General features: G+C 48.5%; 1 protein-coding gene across 1 annotated transcript; it reads right to left on the bottom strand.

Annotated features, from left to right (window-relative positions):
- Positions 1-2,206: 2,206 nt before the first annotated feature.
- Positions 2,207-19,419, bottom strand: FAH (fumarylacetoacetate hydrolase). Its single transcript, XM_023933900.2, has 14 exons — positions 19,213-19,419; positions 16,873-16,983; positions 16,168-16,289; positions 15,040-15,089; positions 12,971-13,061; positions 12,358-12,455; positions 12,054-12,106; positions 10,569-10,668; positions 9,755-9,885; positions 8,928-9,003; positions 8,302-8,348; positions 7,181-7,282; positions 6,052-6,169; positions 2,207-2,426 (listed from the first exon to the last, which is right to left on the bottom strand). Exons 1-14 carry the CDS (start codon positions 19,402-19,404, stop codon positions 2,347-2,349), a joined length of 1,371 nt encoding a protein of 456 aa, XP_023789668.2. The 5' UTR covers positions 19,405-19,419; the 3' UTR covers positions 2,207-2,346.
- Positions 19,420-19,726: the final 307 nt, after the last annotated feature.

The following is a 19,726-nucleotide window of genomic DNA, read 5'->3' as shown; positions in this document are numbered from 1 at the left end:
TTCCAGAAATTACCCACCTTCTGGGAATCTGCAACTTCTCCAGATGTCCCCAGGCTAGAGAATCTCAGCTCAGTCACCTTGGGGCCACAGGGGGCCCTTCCCTCCTCGCACCCATCCCCAGGCAGTGCAGGGCTGCTCGGCCCAGGGTGTACAGAGGACTGCAAAGCCACCCTCCCTCAGGGCTGGGGCCGGCCTGGCAGCTTAGCTCTGGGCATGAGACAGCTTGGAAGGATCTGTGGCCTCCATCCTGGCTGGGTTTGGGGTCTCAGTACCACTGACCTTCTGCCTGACCAGACAACAAGCCCAGTTCCCATTTGCTGGCAGGAATTGCACTGTCCAGGTGGCTCTTTGGAAGAGGAATTCATTGGGTGTGTACAGGACTCGTCTTTACCTTGCTCAAAGTTCAGGAAGAGCACTATGGACTTACAGCTCCCCTAAGTATTCCTGCACCTTGACACCACAGTCCTTATTGGCAGTGCCTTGCCCCAAGGTCACAGCTGATGAGTAATGACACATTGCCCCACAGCAGCTCTGTCTCTCCTCAGACATTGCATTTCCAGAACATCAGACATGCCAAGGTGCACCGTGGATGTTGCTTCTGCAGAGAAATTTCTCTCCTGGATAAATGCTTTGTGTGTCCTCCTGCTGCTGCCAGGAGCAAAGCCAGGCTGTGCTCAGAGGAACTGGATGGGTTATTTCTAAATCCAGGAGGGAAGGTGTCAACTCACAATTGTCCTTTGAGGTCAAAAGACAGCACAAAGCATCTATAAATTGATGATCCAGTCAGAGTACATTAAATAAATATCTGCCTATTAGTTCAGCTCCAAGAGCCCGAAGGCAAAATAGCTTTTCCTTAATAAACAGCAATGAGCCAGTGTTTTCCTGGCCAGGTCATCCTTGATCTGGGGATGAACCTCCAAGTATCATTTGTTAAAGAACTATTATTGCTGCATGCTAGAAGAGAGCCCATTACAGTGCACATGCCCCATTAGCAGTGATTTATATGCACTGCCACATTTTTTCTTTAATTTTTATTTCAAATTCATTTTCCTCTTCTGCATGGCCATAAGGTTCACATTCCTGGTCAGCCCCAGGCACTCCCCAGGATGACATCAAATGCCTTCATGGCCCACATCAGCAAAACTACCTGGTAGAGCTTTTGAGCAGCAATGGGACAGCCTGGAAGAGCAGCAGCATGGGCTCATCCTGCTGTCACCACATGGAGCCAGCAGCCTCATCAGGTCCTTCACTTTGAGGACCAAGCAAATATTTAACAAGTTCCCCTTGCACTACAACACAGTTCATTATCCGCTCTCCCGAGCTCCTTCAGTCGGTAATATCCTCTAATTGATGTGATTTGGCACCTGGCCATGGAGTTAAATTGATTTGTAGGCCAGCAGGAGACAGCAGATGCCCTTTACACTTGAGGAAAGTGGCATGTGGCTTTGTTTACTGGCTGCTGCAAGGGGATGCTGTGGCACAAGATGCCTTTTAGGGGTGCAGGAAGGGGGTTTTCCTGCTTGGTGTCCTCTGGCCACAGCCCCTGTTGGGTGGCAGGGTGTGACTGCCACCAGTGAGTGCCTGGGGATCACTCCAGTGATGAAATTCCCCCTCCCTCCTTGATCCCAGGGATGCTGGTGCACAGGGTGAGAGAGAAACAGGGAATTCCCCTCTCTAAACCAGGGCAGGAGGCACAAGGGTGATATTTTGACCTTTTGAGGGGTGCCCCAACACAGTTTCCCATCTCTGGGCTGGAATCAATTTCTTTCTGGGGCAGGAGAGCTGCCTCTGGTTGTGTAAGGGCAGGAGGAGCAGGGGCATCCTGCCTGTTGCCTTCAGTTGTGCTGATTATCACATTTCCAAATTGCTCTGTTGCAATTTATTTTAGGGCACAGTCATGTAATTCTTGCTCAGGAAGGTCTACAAGTTTTAACATCCATATGCAACTCGCCTTCAGGATTTCACCTCCAGCATATTAACACTGTGGAAAAAGGAAGTCAGCATGGAATCTCAGCTCTTATCATCAGCCTAGTACTCTGAATATTTAAGCTTACTTGAAAGCCTCTTTTTATAATTATAAAAAAACCCCCACATTAATATGGTAGAAGAGTTAAGAATCTTGCTTTCCATTTCAATCATCTTATTCATATTCTGAGAATTTTAAGCTAGCGTTGAAATCCTTTTCTTATCACACCAGAGAGCCACATTCACCTTTAAGATATTTATTGATAATTTAAAATAGTGAGATTACAATCACTCATATAAAAATAATAAATCTGACTAAAGCAGAATGACTGGTAGAGGTGGGAGGGGGGTTCCTCCTTGGATGTCACATTACTCCAGTCCTCATGGACTCGACAGGGCTGGAAGGATTTTTCCTGAGCACTGGCCAAATCCCACACGGAATCCATTGCCCTGGCAGTAACCTGGGGACAGAAAACAGCACACAGCTTGTTCCCTAAGGACAGAAGGATTTTGCCAAGGATAAAAGTGAATAAAGGCATAAAGAGACCAAAACCAAGTGAAAACATTTCAGATATGCAACGAGGGGTAAAAAAGAAGAACACCTGGAAGAGTTCAAGCCCAGGAATATGAGGAAAAAAGAAGCACAAACTGTTAAACACAGCAATACTCAAGTCCAGTGAATTGATCAAAGAACAAACAAGATGTGCCAGCAATATTTCTGTTTTCAAACCAAACCTGCAGCACCATCAATCTACCTGGCAAACTGATTCTCTGCCTGGCCCAGCCCTGCAATTAATCAAATAAATCTGGATTCTCTCTCTGCAGCATCAGGGCTGCTCTTGGGATATCAGGATGCTGACAGCCAGAAAGGCAGTCATTAAACCCCCTCAAACAGCAGGACCTCCCCTTGCAGGAGCTGTTTCGCTTGCTAAAGTCAAGTGGCTTAGCTCCATGAGAAATTCAGCATCTGACTCCAAGTTCCCATTAATCCTGTTATATAAGAGGGCGTGGAAGCTCTGCTGGCTGCTGCTGCAGACTCACAGGGTTGTGACAGCATCTCTGACTGTGGGACAGCTCTGTCTCTCCCTGCTCCCACACTGGGACAGGGATGCTGCAGCTCCTCTCGCTGCCACGGGCCAGCCAAGCTGCTCCACAAACAGCAGCCACCAGCAAAGCTGCAGGCAAAGCAGGGCAGGGGACACAGCCAGGGCCTTCTGGCCCATCTGAGAAGTCTGTTCTGGGGAGAACAGCTGAGGAGACCTACTGTAGCCTTCTGCTACAGCAGCTGACCAAAGCTGATCAAAGGAAGGACAAGTGGCATATGCTGCATTTTAAGGACTGATTTCATAGTTAGAGATGGATTTTCCTGATGGAATACATCACCTGCATATGATAAAAAACCAGCTTCCTTCAAGAAGCCAAGAAGGAGCTCAACAGAATAGACCCTAATTCCCAGTGGAAAACTCCCCCAAGGAAGAGAAAGGGTGGGCTGAGGCTGCAGGGCAGCCAAAGTTACTGCAGCTCAAAGAGCCCCTGCCAGCTCTAACCCACAGTGCAGCTCCCAGAGCCAGGCTGAAATGAAGTTTTCCAAGGACAGGGGTGTCTCTAAGTGCTTGTGTAAAGCCACAGACAACATCCTGGTATCTGCCAGCTAATCCTCATCCCTAAGCAGTAGTGGAGTAAGGCACTGTAAGGCTCAGCTCAGCTTCCATTTGACTCATTAGGCTTCACTGCCAGCTTTCCTTTGTGGAGCAGCTGATTACTTCAGTCCAGTTTGGTTCTCCCTGCTGCCAGGCACAATTTAGAGCAGCACCAAGAAGCAGCACACTGAACAAAGCGAGCCCTGTGCTGCCAGCAGCCCTGGCCTGAGCTCTGTGTGTGCCAAGGAGCTCCTGAGGGGTTTTTGCAGGCAGCTGCCAGCACCACCAGGAGCCCTTCCCCTGCCATGCTCCCTCCCTGAGACACTTCTTGGGAGAAATAGATTTCTCTCATTTTATGCGTTAGATCTCTGAAATAGGTCCCACATGGGGAGTAAGAATACAAAGCTGAAACAGGAAACCAGAAATGATGTGTTGAGCACTTGGCAAGAGCATGGAATAGCACCAGCCCTGCCTCAAGGGTGCCTTAAGGCCCTGGACCTGCCATACATCACTAAATAAATAGAGCAGCTCCCAAAATGTGCCAGCAGCCCCTGGCTCTTTGCAACGCCCTGGTGTCCGCAGCCACAAACTGTGCTCGAGGGAGCAGCCCAGCGGATCAGGTAACATGGGACTGTCCCTCTGCCTTCCCCCAGCTTAGCAGCAAGGCCATCATGCCATCTTTAAAGACATTCAGGATTCAAAGTATTTCATGAGTTAACACAGATTGTCACGGGCATGAGGAGCATGGCTCATGGGCTGGTCACATTTGTCCCCGAGCTGGCTCCCCATGCCAGCAGCTCCCAACCTGCACGGTGCCCCTTGCCAAAAGGGACATGTAACTCCACAGGGATGTCCAGCATCCCTGCTGTACCCTAATTTAGGGCTCCTGGTGTAGCTGCTGGAGGGAGACTGGGGACTCTGGAGGGCAGAGGGGCACTTTGAATTGCTGGAGGAGTGTCCCTGGATATATGGGGAGCCTGTGGAGAGCAGTGTCAGCTGGCTCCACGATGCAGCCTGAGCAGTCCCTGGGCTGTTGGGAGGCTGAAGGATGTCAGAGGCACTGGAGACTCCTCAGGTTCATCACCTGAGAGTTCATGACTCTCTCTAGTACATCTCAACCTCCAGTTGTCTCAGCATCTTCCTCTGTCAACCTGGCAGCAGCTGACAGAAACACGATTTTCAAGGCTATTGGATGGGCTGCCAGGCAGGAGGCACTGGGGCTCTGGCTGCAGCACCACCAAAACCACTATGGAGTCATTGCCAGGGGGCTGGAATACATACATTACTTTTTTCTTTTCTTTTTTTTTTTTTTTTAATTCACAGAAAATTCTTGGCTTTTATTAAATATATTTTCAGGGGAAAAAAAAATAATAATTTTGAACTGTTTTGTCAAAAATCCTAGGAGTCCTGGTTGGACTGAGCAGGCCCAGGTGTGCAGGCATATATTGGCATCACAGCATGAGGCAGCTGCCTGGGTGTTTGTCACTCAGGTTTTCTCTGCCCTCAGTCACACCTGTGAATTGCCATTGCTTGAGCCATTTGTTCCTGTGCAGATATCTCTGCTCACATCAGCAGGCTGGAGCTGCTCAGGTGTGGCACTGGCTGGGTCTCAGCTGGTGACGCACAACATCCCACAGGACATTCCCTAGAATCCCACTAGGTCACATAAAGACACTGGAGATTTGAAACAAACACTTCTCATGGCTGTTCTTGCCAAATATTTGCTGCCCCAAAGCCACAAAGATGAAAGGAAAAAATAGATTTGTTTTGCACTAGGCTTTGGGTTAAAAAGAAGTAGGAGTGGTATTTAAATCACAAAACACCACGGTAGATTTTAATTCATAAAATCCTTAGATTATCAAGATGAAAACTAAAACCATGTCTCAGCATGAAACAGCTCTCAAGCAGAGCCCTTGTCAGAAGGGAGCTGGTCAGCTCTAGAAGGCTTCAAGCTGTTTCCCACATCCTTGATTTGCAACACACTTCATCGAATACATCTAGGTTACAAATTAAATATTATTTGAAAAATAACTTTTTTTAGCATTTGCCAAGCTCTGCTCCACATGCAAACTTGGACTGTGGTGAAAACAATTCATCAACTGCTCCTAGTCCTGGGGTATTTTACCCATAAAATGGGTAAAAGAAAAATAAAAATATAATAAAAACCAGCAAACCTACCTCCATCATCTCCTTGGTGCTCACACAGTGGCATAAACAAGAGCATTACAGATTTAGCAAAGCAAATAATCTAATCTAGAAAGCATTTATGGCAGGGAAATTTCCATCCACTTGCTTTAGCCCCCTCACAGGTAGGATGGAAACAACTGTGCTTGCATGGCAGGTATGTAGAGAATAGCCCAGCTCCACACCAGCTGTCTGTCCTGCTGGGATCAGCCAGTGGAAATGTGTCCTTGCTGCAGTGTAAGAGCAGTTATCCAGCCCTTACCTGTCAAAATTACTTCATCTCCATCCTGCAGGAATTTACGGGACTGTCCACCGCCCAGAGGGATTTCTTTTGTTCCATTCCAGGACAGCTCCAGCATGGAGCCAAAGCTCTCTGGCTCCTGCAGCAAGAGTTCATAAATAAATAAACTACTTTTTAGTATCTTCCCAGCTTATTGCTGCTGAGAGCAGACACACAAGTATGTTACCTCCAACAGAACAGTTTTGCTGTTGATTTAATTCATTGATACATTGGGTCCTTTTCCTGACTTTGCATTTTAATTTATTGCTGGCTATTAGCAGTGATGCTTACAGCTGTTATTTGTGCATTTAACACAGAGTTCAACCTGTTAAAGCAGTCTGGGTCTGCCACAGCAAGAATGGAAACAAGAGGAGGGGTGAAGGAGTGAAGGACTTCAAATCCAGTGCTTTTATGTAGTCACATTTCAGTTTTTTACTTACATTTTGTTCTTCAGAAGAACAAAGCTGGTGTTTGTGAGTCTTTAATTTCATTCTGCAGTACAATATTGTACAATAATCTGGAGATTCAAAAAGAACCTCAGAAATGCTCAAAAGTGAAATAGAGGCATCCCAGCTTGCAAACAACTTATCTGAGGCTGTCCTTGTGACAGCATACACAGGATTTGTATTGGGTGATTCAGAAGGTGAGAGTTGCTCATATGTTGCAGCCACTGTCCAAACTGCAGCTCAAGGGGAGCAACAGCTTGTGAAGCTGGCTCCAAACTCATTGCAGAAACTAAAAGTTATACCCAGGCACCTTTGACATTCTTCCAGAAATAAAAAGCTGCATTTCATAGAGGGTAAATGGATAGTGAGTATGCTTCCACACAGAAGTTAATTTGCATCTGTTGTAAAATAGTTCTTAGGGAAAGAAGTACAGGAGAGATCAAACCCCCAAAACTCAACAACATAAAAAACAGCCAAACCAAAACCCCACCCAAACCAATCCACTCCTTGGTGTGAATTTGGGGCTGCCACAGCAGCACCCCAGCATGCCTGGGAAAGAGCTGCAGATGGTTTCATGGTGCTCAGATCAGGAAGGGCTTAGCCCCAAGCCCTGCTCTGTTGGTTTTGGGCTGCTGAGCAGTGGCTGTGATTGTTCCAACACTTACAGGTCCACTGATGGTGCCAGAGGCCAGGAGGTCCCCAGGTCTGAGGTTGCAGCCATTGATGGAATGGTGAGCCAGCTGCTGTTTCATGGTCCAGTACATGTGCTGGAGGAAGGAGGAGGAGGAGGAGAGGCTAAAGCAAGGACAAGGAAGGACAGACTTCTCTGGTGGGCCATGAGGCTGTGCAGAATGGAGCCATGTGGCCTGGCCTAAGGCATTCATAAACCCCACACTTTAACATGAAATTTAGCCCCTTAAAATTTTTCTTATTTCAGCTGGATGTCATTTTTGCCTCTTCTTCCTCTCTAAGACCAGTACTGCTGACCCAGGCTCCATGATTACACCCAGTATTTTAACAGCCTTGTAGAAAAATCTACTTATTACTGATTTGCTGACTACTGATTTACTGATTAAGGTAATTACTATGCAAAGAGCCAAATGTGAATATGAAATTGATTGAGAATTGCTGCAGCTGGCACATAAATCTCCTGGCTTCAATCAGTGGGTGGAGGCAGAGCCATCAGGCTGCCCACAGAGGGGATGGGGCAGACCCAGGCTGGCAGCAGTGAGTGGCATCTAAATTAGAGCTGTATTGCAAGAGGCAATTCCCTCTTCCTGTAGTCCTCTGTTCTCGTGGCTCCCTGCCAAATGGGCACACAGCTAAGGATGCTCTGAGCACCCCAACCTGAGCAGCAGAAAGAGCTGTCCCCTCCATCAGGCATTCAGGTGTTTCCAGTGGTGTATCACCATTGGAAGATGGTGATGGTTCACCCCCTGTGAGGTGGAAACACCTGAAAGATTTTCATTTTTTTGAAGATTTCCCTCTGTCTCGTATGCAGTCACTCAGATCTGATCTTCAGCTGTGCTGGAACAGAATGCTCAGGGATTCACCATCCCTGGAAGTGTTTAAAAGCTGTGTGGATGTGAGGGACATGGTTTAATCATGGGCTTGGCAGTGCTGGGTTAACATCTGGACTCGATGATCTTGGAGGTCTTTTCCAACCTTAGTGATTCTGTGATTCTATTCCATGAGTCTAATGCAAAAAGCAGTGTTTAAAATTGCCTGGACTGGAGCTGATGGCATCAGCAAGATTACAAATAAACAAAAGATACTGGAGTCTTACCTTGAAATTGGATCTGCATATAGTAGTTGGGGTAGTCATTCCTTCTCCTGCAGAAAATAAAGGACAAAAAAGTGAGAAGCAATTTGTTTGCATTGGATGAATGATGTTGGAGTCTTTTTATTTTACAGATGAATGGAGGCTTCTTTTATCGCTGTAATCTCTAGCGAGAAACCAGTAATAACATTTTCTATTGCTACAAACACTGGGACTTCATAGAAAACAAGTGTGTGGCTTGCACTGGAGTAGCATCGAGCTTCCCATTCCCTACTCTGCTCTCTTGTGGGAGAAACACCTGGACCTAGTGGCCAGCAGGGCCATAAGGTGGGGAATGAGCTGGGTGAACATCTGAAACCCACCCAGATCTGCTCATTCCATACCCTGCTGACCCCTGCCTGTGCAAGGAGACCCCTCAGGGACGCTCCTCAAGGGACACTGACCACAGGGGACATTCCCTGCTTGGCACACTGCTGCAGGGAGCAGGAGTTCTGCTCTTGCTCTGACAGAGGCAATCTGGGAAAAGCAGGAGAAGAAGAAGCACAGAGCCCAGAGAAAGTGCCTGAACATCGGTGCTGCCACAATATTTAATTGGCAATTTCAGCTTTGCAACCCACTCAGCTTTGCCATACCTTTAATAGCAACAAAGAGCTTGATGTCAAAAGTGTAGGGCTCTTTATCCTGAAGGTAGGGCAGTGGCTTAGGATCCTAAAAGCACATAAAACACATAGTCTAAACAAAAATAAATTTAAAAATCCACAAGACATTCCAGTGAGTACTGGTGTACCCAGCCTGTGCTGCACAACCCATTCACCATTCTTACTGCTCAGATTCTCACTTTGCTTGGTCTCATGCATACACTTCTAAAGATCTTTCTGAACAGACATGATATTCATATAACCCAATTCCTTTTTCTTCACAAGGTTTGGAAAAGCCATGCCCATCATTTCAGCATGGATATTAATCCAGCACAAAGAATGTGCCAGAACACCTTTGCTCTGTGCCCACACAGAGAAGATGGTGAGGCCTCTGCAAGACTCTGTTATCTTTTCCAGTTTTAACCACCTACAAAATGGAGACAACTGTCAATGCTTGAACAAAGTGTTCTGGCTTGACTCCACCCTCTCTCCACCTCTTCCTGGATGCTAAGTGCTCCCAAAGACCCTGAAGAAGCTCTGATTAGTTTATTTTCCAAGTGTTTTAAAGATGATTTTTCTGCCCTGCTGAAGCAGGATGAGAGCACAACATGTGCCAGGGCCAGTGACATCAATGAGCACTTGAAGTCAGAGGGCCCTGGTTGCTTTCATTTGCCCAGAAGCAGAATTACATCTGTAAATTCCATGGAGACAATCCTTGGCATGGATACAGCTCAGTGATTTCTACTGATGGGATCTTCCAGCTCTGCTGACATTTTTCTAGCAATGCCTTTTCCTTTATTTCAACCTTTTCTCTTGCTGACCTGGACAGGGTTTGGCAACACAAATGGCATGAGAGCTTCCATGGTGACAACCCATGGAGAGATGGTTGTGCCAAGGCTTTTGCTCAGGAAAGGACCCAGAGGAACATATTCCCACTTCTGGATGTCACGGGCTGGGAAGAGAACATTGAATGCAATGCAGTTAAACATATCCTAGGAATTGCACATCCATCAGACCCATGAAAGAGTAACACCAATTGAAATTGCTATCCCAAGCCTTTTCCAGCTGTTGTGCCCAAATCCCAATTTAAACTCATCCATTTTCAACCCAATTTTCTTAGATCAGCTGGATTAGGATGATAAATCAGCAATAAGTAAAACAAACCAGATCATCCCCATATAACCAGTATTTTTACCCCCACTTTAATTATTCCTTTTATACCCAGCTAATGATCTTAGCCAGCCATAAGGAGAATTTCAAGCTAAATCTTTGCAGAGACTGAGGGATTTGTGACTGCCAAATCCTTTTCCTGACACTGAAATCAATCACCATCCTTGGTATCACCATTCTTAGGACTCCTCCATCCCTGCCCAGAAGAAACTTAGACTGATATTAGCTCTTTCATAAGTAAATAAATCTTAATTAGGCAGCAATTTCTGATTCTACTAATTGATCAAAGATGGATTGATACAGACACTGAAAAATACAGGCAATGCTTCATTTTCATCCCTTTCAGCGGAACCCAGTGTTTTCAGCCATCAGCATTCTGCCATTAAATATGTAATTTATCCCTCTCTAGGGTTCCCCACGATGCTGTAACCCCCTCTCCAGGCAGATCCCCACAGCACCGGTTACCGCTCCAGTCGTTCATCAGGACCATCCCAAAAATGTGCTCCTGGGCTCTGCTGATGGGAATGGGCTCCCCATACTTGTTTCCAGGACCTACAAAGAATGCCTGAAATCAAGAAGCAACATGTTGGTTATGTTTTTGAAGCTAAAGATCTTCACTGCACAGAGTTACAGCAGCAACAGGGGCTGGACAGGGTGAGTTCTGCACCATTTCCCATACACATTTGGACAAAACCCATGGCCTACTCCCCTTTTCTTCCCCTCCATGAAGCTGGCAGGCTTGAATTACTTAAGGGCTCTGTGTTGCTAAGAGACAGGCATTAAACAAGGGCACGATGTTTTCAAAATGCAGGAGTTAAAATGGTCCCTCCTAATTACAGTCCGGATGCAGAACAGGTTTGCCCACTGAAGGGACTGCTTGGTGCTGACAGTGAACAGGAAGGAGTGTAAAGTCATCCAAGGGGATACTGAACGTGGCTGGAGTCCGATGAGACAGTGGGGAAGAACAGGCAGGTGCAGAAATGTGCCCACTAAGTAAAGCAGGCCATGAACTGGGTGCCTGCACTCATTCCCTTAGGAATCCACAGCCTGCTCATGCAGAGGATTTAAAGGAAATCTCAGTTGTCTCTTTCTGTATACAATAAGGAAGTTTTTCCTTCTGTTCATGCAGCAGCCAGCAGTAGAACTCAGGATGGAAAGCAGAGCTATGGCAGCACCACAGGAACCCCACGTTATGGGACTGAACTCCCCTTATATCAGTGATTGGCAAAGCACACAGCATTTCACTACATTTTTATAACCATTTCCATCAATATTACACTTCTTCCACTACTTTTTTTTTTGTTTGTTTTTAAAAGGAAAAGATTGGGAATAAAACATACAAAAATTATATAAGCCATTAAAATGATATAAATCTTAATACAATTCTATGATACGCTCCCTTCTGGACCACGCTAAGCCACAGCATGATGTGCCAACCCACCATGTTTTTTTACAACAACCACAGCACAGGTTTTAACTTTCCAGGCAGGACAATCAGGAGTTTGAATCCCACTGCCAAGAACTCAGGGCTTCCTCTGCTCTAGCACAAGGTGCAGACAGCCTGGACTTGCCAAACCCGTGTCCATTGACAGATGCTGGCTGCAGTGCAGAGGCAACTGCTGACCAGGAAACAGCCTAGGGTGGCTGAGGAAAAGAATTCTGCTGCCTGACTGCACCCCTGGTGCTCAGCTTTGGCCAGGTGAGCTTTTTCCAGCCTGAGAGCTGTCTGAGCAAACCTCCCAATGAGCTAAGGCACCCTGCTCCTCATCCAAAGCAAGGGTTTGTTCCACAGAAATCTTTACTGCCTGCAGCACAGACAGCTCAGAGTAGCACAGGAATGGTCCTTATGGGACATTCAGTTTAGAAAAAGCCAAACCTCGCCCTTTCTTCCCTGTTTCTATTTTAACCTTTTTCAAGTCATAAGGAGAAAAAAAAAAAAAAACCTCTCACCATTTCTAACTCGATATCCAGACGTTTACAAGCACCAAACACTGGAGGTTTATCTGTGGGTAGAAGAAAGAATATTTTACATCAGGGAGGCAGCTAGGAAAATAGAATATTGGCCAGAAGAAACAGCTGTGCTGCTCAACAGGGAACAGAAGATGGACTTAAACCAGGGCTTTCTCTTGCCCTGACCCCAGGCTGGGCTTTAGGCAAGGCATCCCAGACCCTTCCACTCCACTACTGTGATGTGGAGTAAAATTAAAGAATAAAAGCAAAAAGAATGCACATTGAAATGCTCCCAGAGACTCACCATTGTCAGGTTTTGTTTGTCCCACAGGTCTCCGGATGGGCGTCCCAGACACCACAACAGACGATGCCCGGCCGTGATAGCCCACAGGTAAGTGCAGCCTTGAGAAAGCACCACAGTGCTGGGGTTAGCCGTGTGCCAGAGCAGTTTTTGGGGGTGGAAGCACAGCAGGAGTGTGAGGTACAAGGAGAAGGAGCTCTGTATACAGGGGCACAGACCTCAGCACCTTACTCCAGGTGATATAAGGATGGAAGTGAAAGCCCTGTTGCAGTCTTAATGCACTTCTGTGCCATTGCTCCAATTAATTCCTTGGATCTTAAAACCTGCTTTCTTGTCACCCAGCAAAACCTAATTTTTTAGGTATGTTTGTCTTTGAAGAGGGGGCTGCACAGTAACTGGTGTGGCCACTGCAGTGAAGGGCAGGGTGGATTCAGCTGGGGCTGGGGACGCGTGGAGTTTGGTTCTGGTACTGAACTCTGGACAACACCAACGCTCATCTGCTAGGAACTGAAACCAGTGTGACCCTGCAAAACTACTCAGACCTTTAAAACATCTGTATATGTACAGATATGCCTGCAAAATCATGCTGCACTAGAGAATAATCCAAGGCACCCACCAGTTCGGCATCAGAGCGTTCTCCTTCCCCCTGAACATGATCCCAACGTTTGTGGCGTGTTGGCGAGAAGAATAGAAGTCAGTGTAATCTCCTGCACGAGGAAAAAAGCCGTGAAATAGGGATCAGTGGCAGCAAGGTCCCTCATCTGAAGGGGCTAAAGCACATCATATGCTGCTGGCAGTGAAAAGAGCAGAAAGGGAGCCAGCAGGAGCGCTCAGGGGATGTCATTAATAGCATAAAGGGGTGATTAACAGTTCATCTATAAATTATGCAGACAAAAATATTTTTTTTTTAATTTTTTTTCTTAGTCTCCGGTAGAGAAGAGGCTGGAAAACGCAGGACATGAAGCTGCAGCCCCGCTCCCAGGGCCCAGCAATTCCCGCAGCGTTTCCTGCAGCCGGCGGTACCCGGCGGGGATGCTCAGGACATCTGCTGCCCTCTGCTGCCATCCCTGCAACACAGCTGCCGCCCTCCGCATCCGCGGCACATCGGGGAGAGCGGGGAAACACAGCCTGCCAGCGGCTATTGACACTGCTGGTTAGCGAGCTCGGTTAGACACCCAGCAGCTCCAGCAGCTCCAGCAGCCCCAGCAGCTCCAGCAGCCCCAGCAGCCCCAGCAGCCCCAGCAGCTCCAGCAGCCCCAGCAGCCCCAGCAGCTCCAGCAGCCCCAGCAGCCCCAGCAGCCCCAGCAGCCCCAGCACCTCCAGCAGCTCCAGCAGCTCCAGCAGCTCCAGCAGCCCCAGCAGCTCCAGCAGTGCCAGCAGCTCCAGCAGCTCCAGCAGCCCCAGCAGCTCCAGCAGCTCCAGCAGCCCCAGCAGCTCCAGCAGCCCCAGCAGCCCCAGCAGCCCCAGCAGCTCCAGCAGCCCCAGCAGCTCCAGCAGCTCCAGCAGCTCCAGCAGCTCCAGCAGCTCCAGCAGCCCCAGCAGCCCCAGCAGCTCCAGCAGCCCCAGCAGCTCCAGCAGCTCCAGCAGCTCCAGCAGCCCCAGCAGCTCCAGCAGCTCCAGCAGCCCCAGCAGCTCCAGCAGCCCCAGCAGCTCCAGCAGCTCCAGCAGCCCCAGCAGCTCCAGCAGCCCCAGCAGCTCCAGCAGCCCCAGCAGCCCCAGCAGCCCCAGCAGCCCAGAGCAGCAGGTTATCCCCCGGCTCCAGCCGCCCAGAGCAGGACCCGGCCACTCGGGAGAAGCAGAACCACCCACAGGACAGAGCTGTGGAATCCTAAATGCCTGGACGTGGTACAGCTCGGTCACAGCTCTGTTCCCAGCACTCAGGAGAGACGGGAGCCAGCAATTTTCTGACAGGACATGAACTGAAACTATTCCTGAAACTATTCTCAGGAAGGTATCACACCTATGGGGACTCCTCATGGTTCCTCTGGGACAGGCTAGACTTGGTCCCAAAGCAGGGTTGTGCTCCATGGAAGGCAAAGGCCAACTCAGAACAGAGCTTGGACAGAAAAGGGGCAAGTTGATATCCCCACCCCATGAAGGTCATGCCCTCAGGTGACTTGGATCAAGTTGGTTTGGGTCCAAAAACAAACTCCTGCCATAAACAGGAAACTCTCACATAGCTGTAAGAATACAGTAATCCCAAAGCAGTCCATGGCTCCACGGCAATGATCTGGGATGCAGAGTAATGGTCTGGGAGTGGAAACTCCTGCTTATTTATGAGGCTGGTGTATCTGCCTTGGAAACTTTGCAACACCCGAATTATTTTCTGATGGCAAAAAGGGAAATTGTTGGAAACTGAGCAAGCGTTTCTTTCCTGGCTCTAGTCACAAAGGCCTTTGGTGATGCCAATCTGATGACAGGAGTTATGTCCCACCAGACATCCCTGATTTAGTGGAAATTGCATCCAGGAGTGCTCTGGCTGCTATTGAGCTTCCCCAGGCTTTTATTCTTGTGCCGCAGACAGCACCAACCTTTCATTATGTACAATAATCTACTTGTGGCTGCTGCAAAGCCCATTCCCTGTCACAGCTCTGATCTGTCTGTCTGAGCAGGCTGGAAATGCAGCAGCTGCTCCGTGTGGGAGCGAAGGGCAGCGCCAGGAGCCCTGGGCTGTGCGGGACTCACCGATGTGGGCGGGCAGGTGCATCGTCGCAGAAGCTTGAGGTACAAACGCTCTGAAATGAAAAATGATGCCTTCAGATCTCGGAAAACTTGCAGCTCCCACCTGTAAGCACCATGGACTTGCTCTCCCAGCTCCTTCCTTAATTTAGTGCCTCGCAAAAAAAACAGCCCAGCAGAAAAGCAGGTGGCTGCAGAGGCTGCTGTTGCTGGGATGGCTACACCAAGGAGCAGCTCTCAGGGTGTGAGTGGGGAGGGGACAGCCCTGGGGCTGGCTGGAGTCCCAAGGGACAGAGAAAAACCCCCAGTGCCCACAGCCAGGACACCACTGCCTCTGCTGCGTGGGAAGGATGAGTTCATGGCTCCTGGGGTGTCTGATCTGAACTGCTGGCCCTGTCCAGGGAAGATGCACGTGGCAAGCAGCAGTTCAACCCTTCTCCTGCTCATCCTCCCAATCCCCCTGGCAGGACAGGGAGGAAGAACTCCTGCTCACTGCCAGGGCAGGCACTTGTGGTGCTTAAAGGATCACTCTGGACAAATGAGAGGTGTGGGATTAATGGACACACACATTTTCCAGCAGCACAGAGTTCTCCCCCTCTGCCCCTACACCACAGCACGGGCCCAAACCTGAGGCCAATTTGTGACCACACACTCACTTTTTTCACAAAGTCCAGGGGTTGCTGAGGACAAACTGGGGGGTGTCCCCACGCCTGCTCCAGCTGTGACAGGCAGGGAGGGAGGCACTGGGGGAGGTGGGAGACCCTTGAAGCTGTGTCTCCATGGAAGGCCATGCTGGAAGGGCCGTGGTCAGAGCAGCAGCCCACGCCTGCCTGGGCAGCCCTGCTCAGCCCCCACAGAGGCAGCAGGTCTGGACACACCCCAGGGTGTTCCAGGTGCTCGCTGTTTCCAGGTGGAGGGTGACACCCTGGATCTGCGGGCAGTCACGGGATTAATCAGAGATTAATCTTTACGTAATTAAGAGAAGGAAGCACTCAATGTGCACAAACCCCAGTTAATTCCCACGTAGGAGGCAGGTGGCCACGTCAGACTGTGGGTTCTGGTGCCCTGTCACCCAGGTGACACAGGCCACAGCTGCCACCTCACTGTGCCTGCAGCCACTCTCCGCTCCCTCACCTTCTCCGCAGCTCCGTGCTGTCCCTCAGGGTGGGCTCTCCAGCTGACAGCAGCTTTTGCAGGAAAGCCCTGGCCTCGCTCCACGCTGGCCTGCCCAGCCCCATGAAGGCATTCAGGGTGGGCTGACAGTGGCACAGAGGTGGGGGGAAAGAAAAGACCACGTTTTATCCCTCACACGCAGGAAGATGTCCCACACCCTCATCCCGGTGTCGGATGCTCGTGGCCGGGGTTATGTGGCCCATGATCACCCTGCCCATGGCTGCCCACAGCCCCATTCACACCCCACAAGTCCTCTGCTGCATGTTTGCATCACCCCGTCCTAACACACCACTGCAAGCCCTGGTGGCTTTGCTATCTCAACCAGCTGTAGCCAAAGGTGGTTTGTGTTCATTTATCGTTAACAAAACTTCCCTGTCATTAATATCCCATCCATGGAGTGCTAAAGGCACAAGCAGGAGTGAATTAACATTTAGGCTTCGTGTCAGACACCTGCATTGCCAAATGCTGATGACACTTTCCTGCAAAATGACTTTTGGATGCACGATGCCCCTGCTCTCCTTGAACCTTTGATGGTTTTTGCTCTACCAGAACCCGCCCGACAAGCTATTTCCAGTTCATGTTCATTATCTCACCACAAGTTGCTAAAGTGCCTCATGGAATACTTTTAATATGTGTGTGTAAATTAGAATAGGCTCTGATAAATACCTGGTCAAAGACGTGCTGGTGTTTGGCAAGAGCTGGTCCATTGAAAAGATGTTTAATGACGCTGAGATCCAAAATCTGGTCTCCAATTGCTACCCCAAGCCTGTGGCGAGGCTGCAAAGCAGCAAGAGGAGGGTGGAAGAGTTTATGTTTGTACCCAAAACTGCCCCAAAGAGAGCAAAGAGGAAGACAGTGACCACAGAGAGTTTAACCCATCCAGGATAAAGGTCTGGTACCACAGCAATGGGCCATCAAGAGCCAGTCTGAGTCTGGCTGCTGACAAACGTCAAGCCTATGGGCAGAGCATCACTGCAGACTCCCTGCTGACCCTGAGGGGTGGGAAAGAGCCACAATCCCATCTTTTGGGGACATTACAACAAGCAGAGGTTTCTCTCCCTGCCCTCTTTCCCCCAGAAAGGCGCTGACTTGCTCATTAACACCCCTCATTAATGATAAGCATTGCATGTTAAGCCCAAACATCTGCAACATGCTGTGAAGCAGGAAAACACTGCTGCTCCTTCCACAAGTGGGGAACAGAGGCACAGAGAGGCTACCAGAGGATGGATCCCATCCCTGCAGACATACCTTTGGAGAAACAGGCATTTCTGCACCCCAGCTCCTCCCCAGAGGACTGAGGGTGCTCTGACTCCCCTGGTGATACCAGGGAGCACATCATGCTCAGGCACACGATTTCTGTGCCTCAAAGGATGAGGCTGCCCTACATCACCCGTCCTCACACCACACAAGGAACCCAGGACCTGCATGCTGAGCCCAGCCTGGATCCCTGCTGGATCCTTGCTGCAGGATCATCATCCCACACATGGGGAAATGGGACAGATGCAGCCCAGGAGACAAAGCTCCTGTTCATGGGCTGGGCGCTTGTGGAGCCAGTGGTGACAGACCCACAGCAGCTGCAGGGGGCAAAAACACACCACAGCCCCCATTATTTGTGTCTTTGGGTAAATAGAGACAAACTACTACAGCCACTCTGAAAAGCAGCTCACCAAAATAGCCATCTTCAAAGATCCATGCTATTAAACCTATTTTTCAACCTTTAACTTCCAAACAAGATTCCAAATGTGGTAGTAAGTATTTATTCAGCAAACATCCTACAGAATAAAACCTAAAGGTCATGTCAGGTTAATTTGTAACTGGGATAGTCAAGAATGACACCAATTGCTTTAGCCTGAAATCATTGAAACATTCAGCTACTATCAGAACATTATTCTTCTAAATAATTTCTGTAAGTCTTGCCTGTCATTTCATAAGGTTTGAGTGAAGATTTTTTTTTAGACAACAGTTACTGAGGAAGGCAGAAAAATAATCCAAACTTGTTAGATAAGAGCATGCACATCTAGGAATAGATTAAATGCACCATCTCATTTTATCTTTGGAAAACACCACATCAGAAAACACAATCTTCTGGTTTTTTGGGTTTTTTTTTTTAAACCTACATGGATAACCAGCAGAAACCAGGAGATAGTCATGAAGTTTCTATAAGCAGTAACAAATTAATTCTCCATTTTTTTCCTTCTGAGAAGCAGCTCTTGGCTTGTTCCTCTTTCTCCAGGAGGACACATCTCTGGAGCTCCACCCCATCAGGCACTCAGAGGTGTGAGGTTCAGCCTAGCTGGGCTCAGTTCTCATGAATATTGGGAACTGGGAGCTACTTCCTTGGCAGAAAGGTTGAGCCCCATTTTCTTATGTGATCATAAAATAGAAAGTCTGGAGTTGGCTCAATCTCCAGGCTTTGGGCCCAGCTTTAAACATGACAAATTTGCACACATTTAATGCAGCACAGCATAAATAAACACCCAGTAGAACACAATGGATCAGCTGCAAAAACAGGTAAAACACACATTTGATGCCCTGGTTTAATGCTTTGGCAACCACCAAAACTCCACAAGAGTAGCAGTTAATGGGGCCTCTTAAGGGTGATGGTGTGATTACAGTCACAAAATGAAAGACTTGAGTTAAAAACATAAAAAGTTGAGTGTGAAATGTGCTGTGCTTCTACATAGGGAGTGGAAGGGTCAAACATTGATTTAATGATGTCACAAAAATGATCAAAACCACACAAGAACTACTGTACATATTAGCCAAGGTACTTCTCAGCAGTACTCACACTTCTGATTTCTTTTCCACAGTTTCAAAGCAGCTGTAATCAAAGTTACCACTAAGGAAACAAACAATGTGGCAGCTACAGCTTTGCCATCAGGTCAGGAAACCCATGAGCATCTCAGGCTGGGAAGTTTCCTTTTATTCCCCATTGCTGGGAATTCTGCACTCTCACAGCCCTGGAACAACTACAACAGCCCAAGAACAGAGTTTGCTGTTACTCACCTCCTCCTTTGTGGAGAAAACCCCATAGGGGAGGTTTTGGAGAGGAAAATCTGAGTCCTTGTCTACCTGGATGAAAGACATGCTGAACCCCGAGCAGTCCCTGCTTACACACAGCTCCCACCTCCCGCGTGCTACGTGCCTTCCGTGGAGGAAGAGCCTCTCCAGGTGGTGTAACCCAGAGCAGAGGAGCATCAAATCCCACCCTCTGTCCTCAGACACAAACCAATGGCTGCTCTGTCACCATCCCACCCCTCTGCCTGGTCCCTGGCAGTGGTTAATCAGTGCCAGAGGTTTGCCTGAGTCAGCAGCTGTTAATGGTTCCCAGCCAGGCAGTGACCCTGGTGAAATGGGCTCTTCCTGCTCACAGCTACCTCTCCTGGAGGTATTCAGAAGATGTGTAGATGTGGCACTTAATTTAGTGCTGGGTGAGCAGTTGGGCTTGGAGGTCTTTTCCAACCTTCAAAGTTGCATGATTTTACAAACCCTCACATGAAACTGAGGCCTTCCTGTAACA

This window comes from Cyanistes caeruleus, chromosome 13 (assembly GCF_971803275.1).
Source record: "Cyanistes caeruleus chromosome 13, bCyaCae1.hap1.1, whole genome shotgun sequence".
Lineage (NCBI taxonomy): Eukaryota > Metazoa > Chordata > Aves > Passeriformes > Paridae > Cyanistes > Cyanistes caeruleus.
The sequence above is the reverse complement of the archived record's forward strand: the minus strand, read 5'-3'. Positions and strand labels throughout refer to the sequence as shown.

Coding starts and splice junctions, on each gene's coding strand:
- FAH (XM_023933900.2), bottom strand. CDS start 19,404: ATGCTCCTCTGCTCTGGGTTACACCACCTGGAGAGGCTCTTCCTCCAC. Junction 16,984..19,212: donor TTTTCTCCACAAAGGAGGAG/GTGAGTAACAGC, acceptor GCTGCTTTGCAG/CCTCGCCACAGGCTTGGGGT. Junction 16,290..16,872: donor ACCAGCACGTCTTTGACCAG/GTATTTATCAGA, acceptor TGCCACTGTCAG/CCCACCCTGAATGCCTTCAT.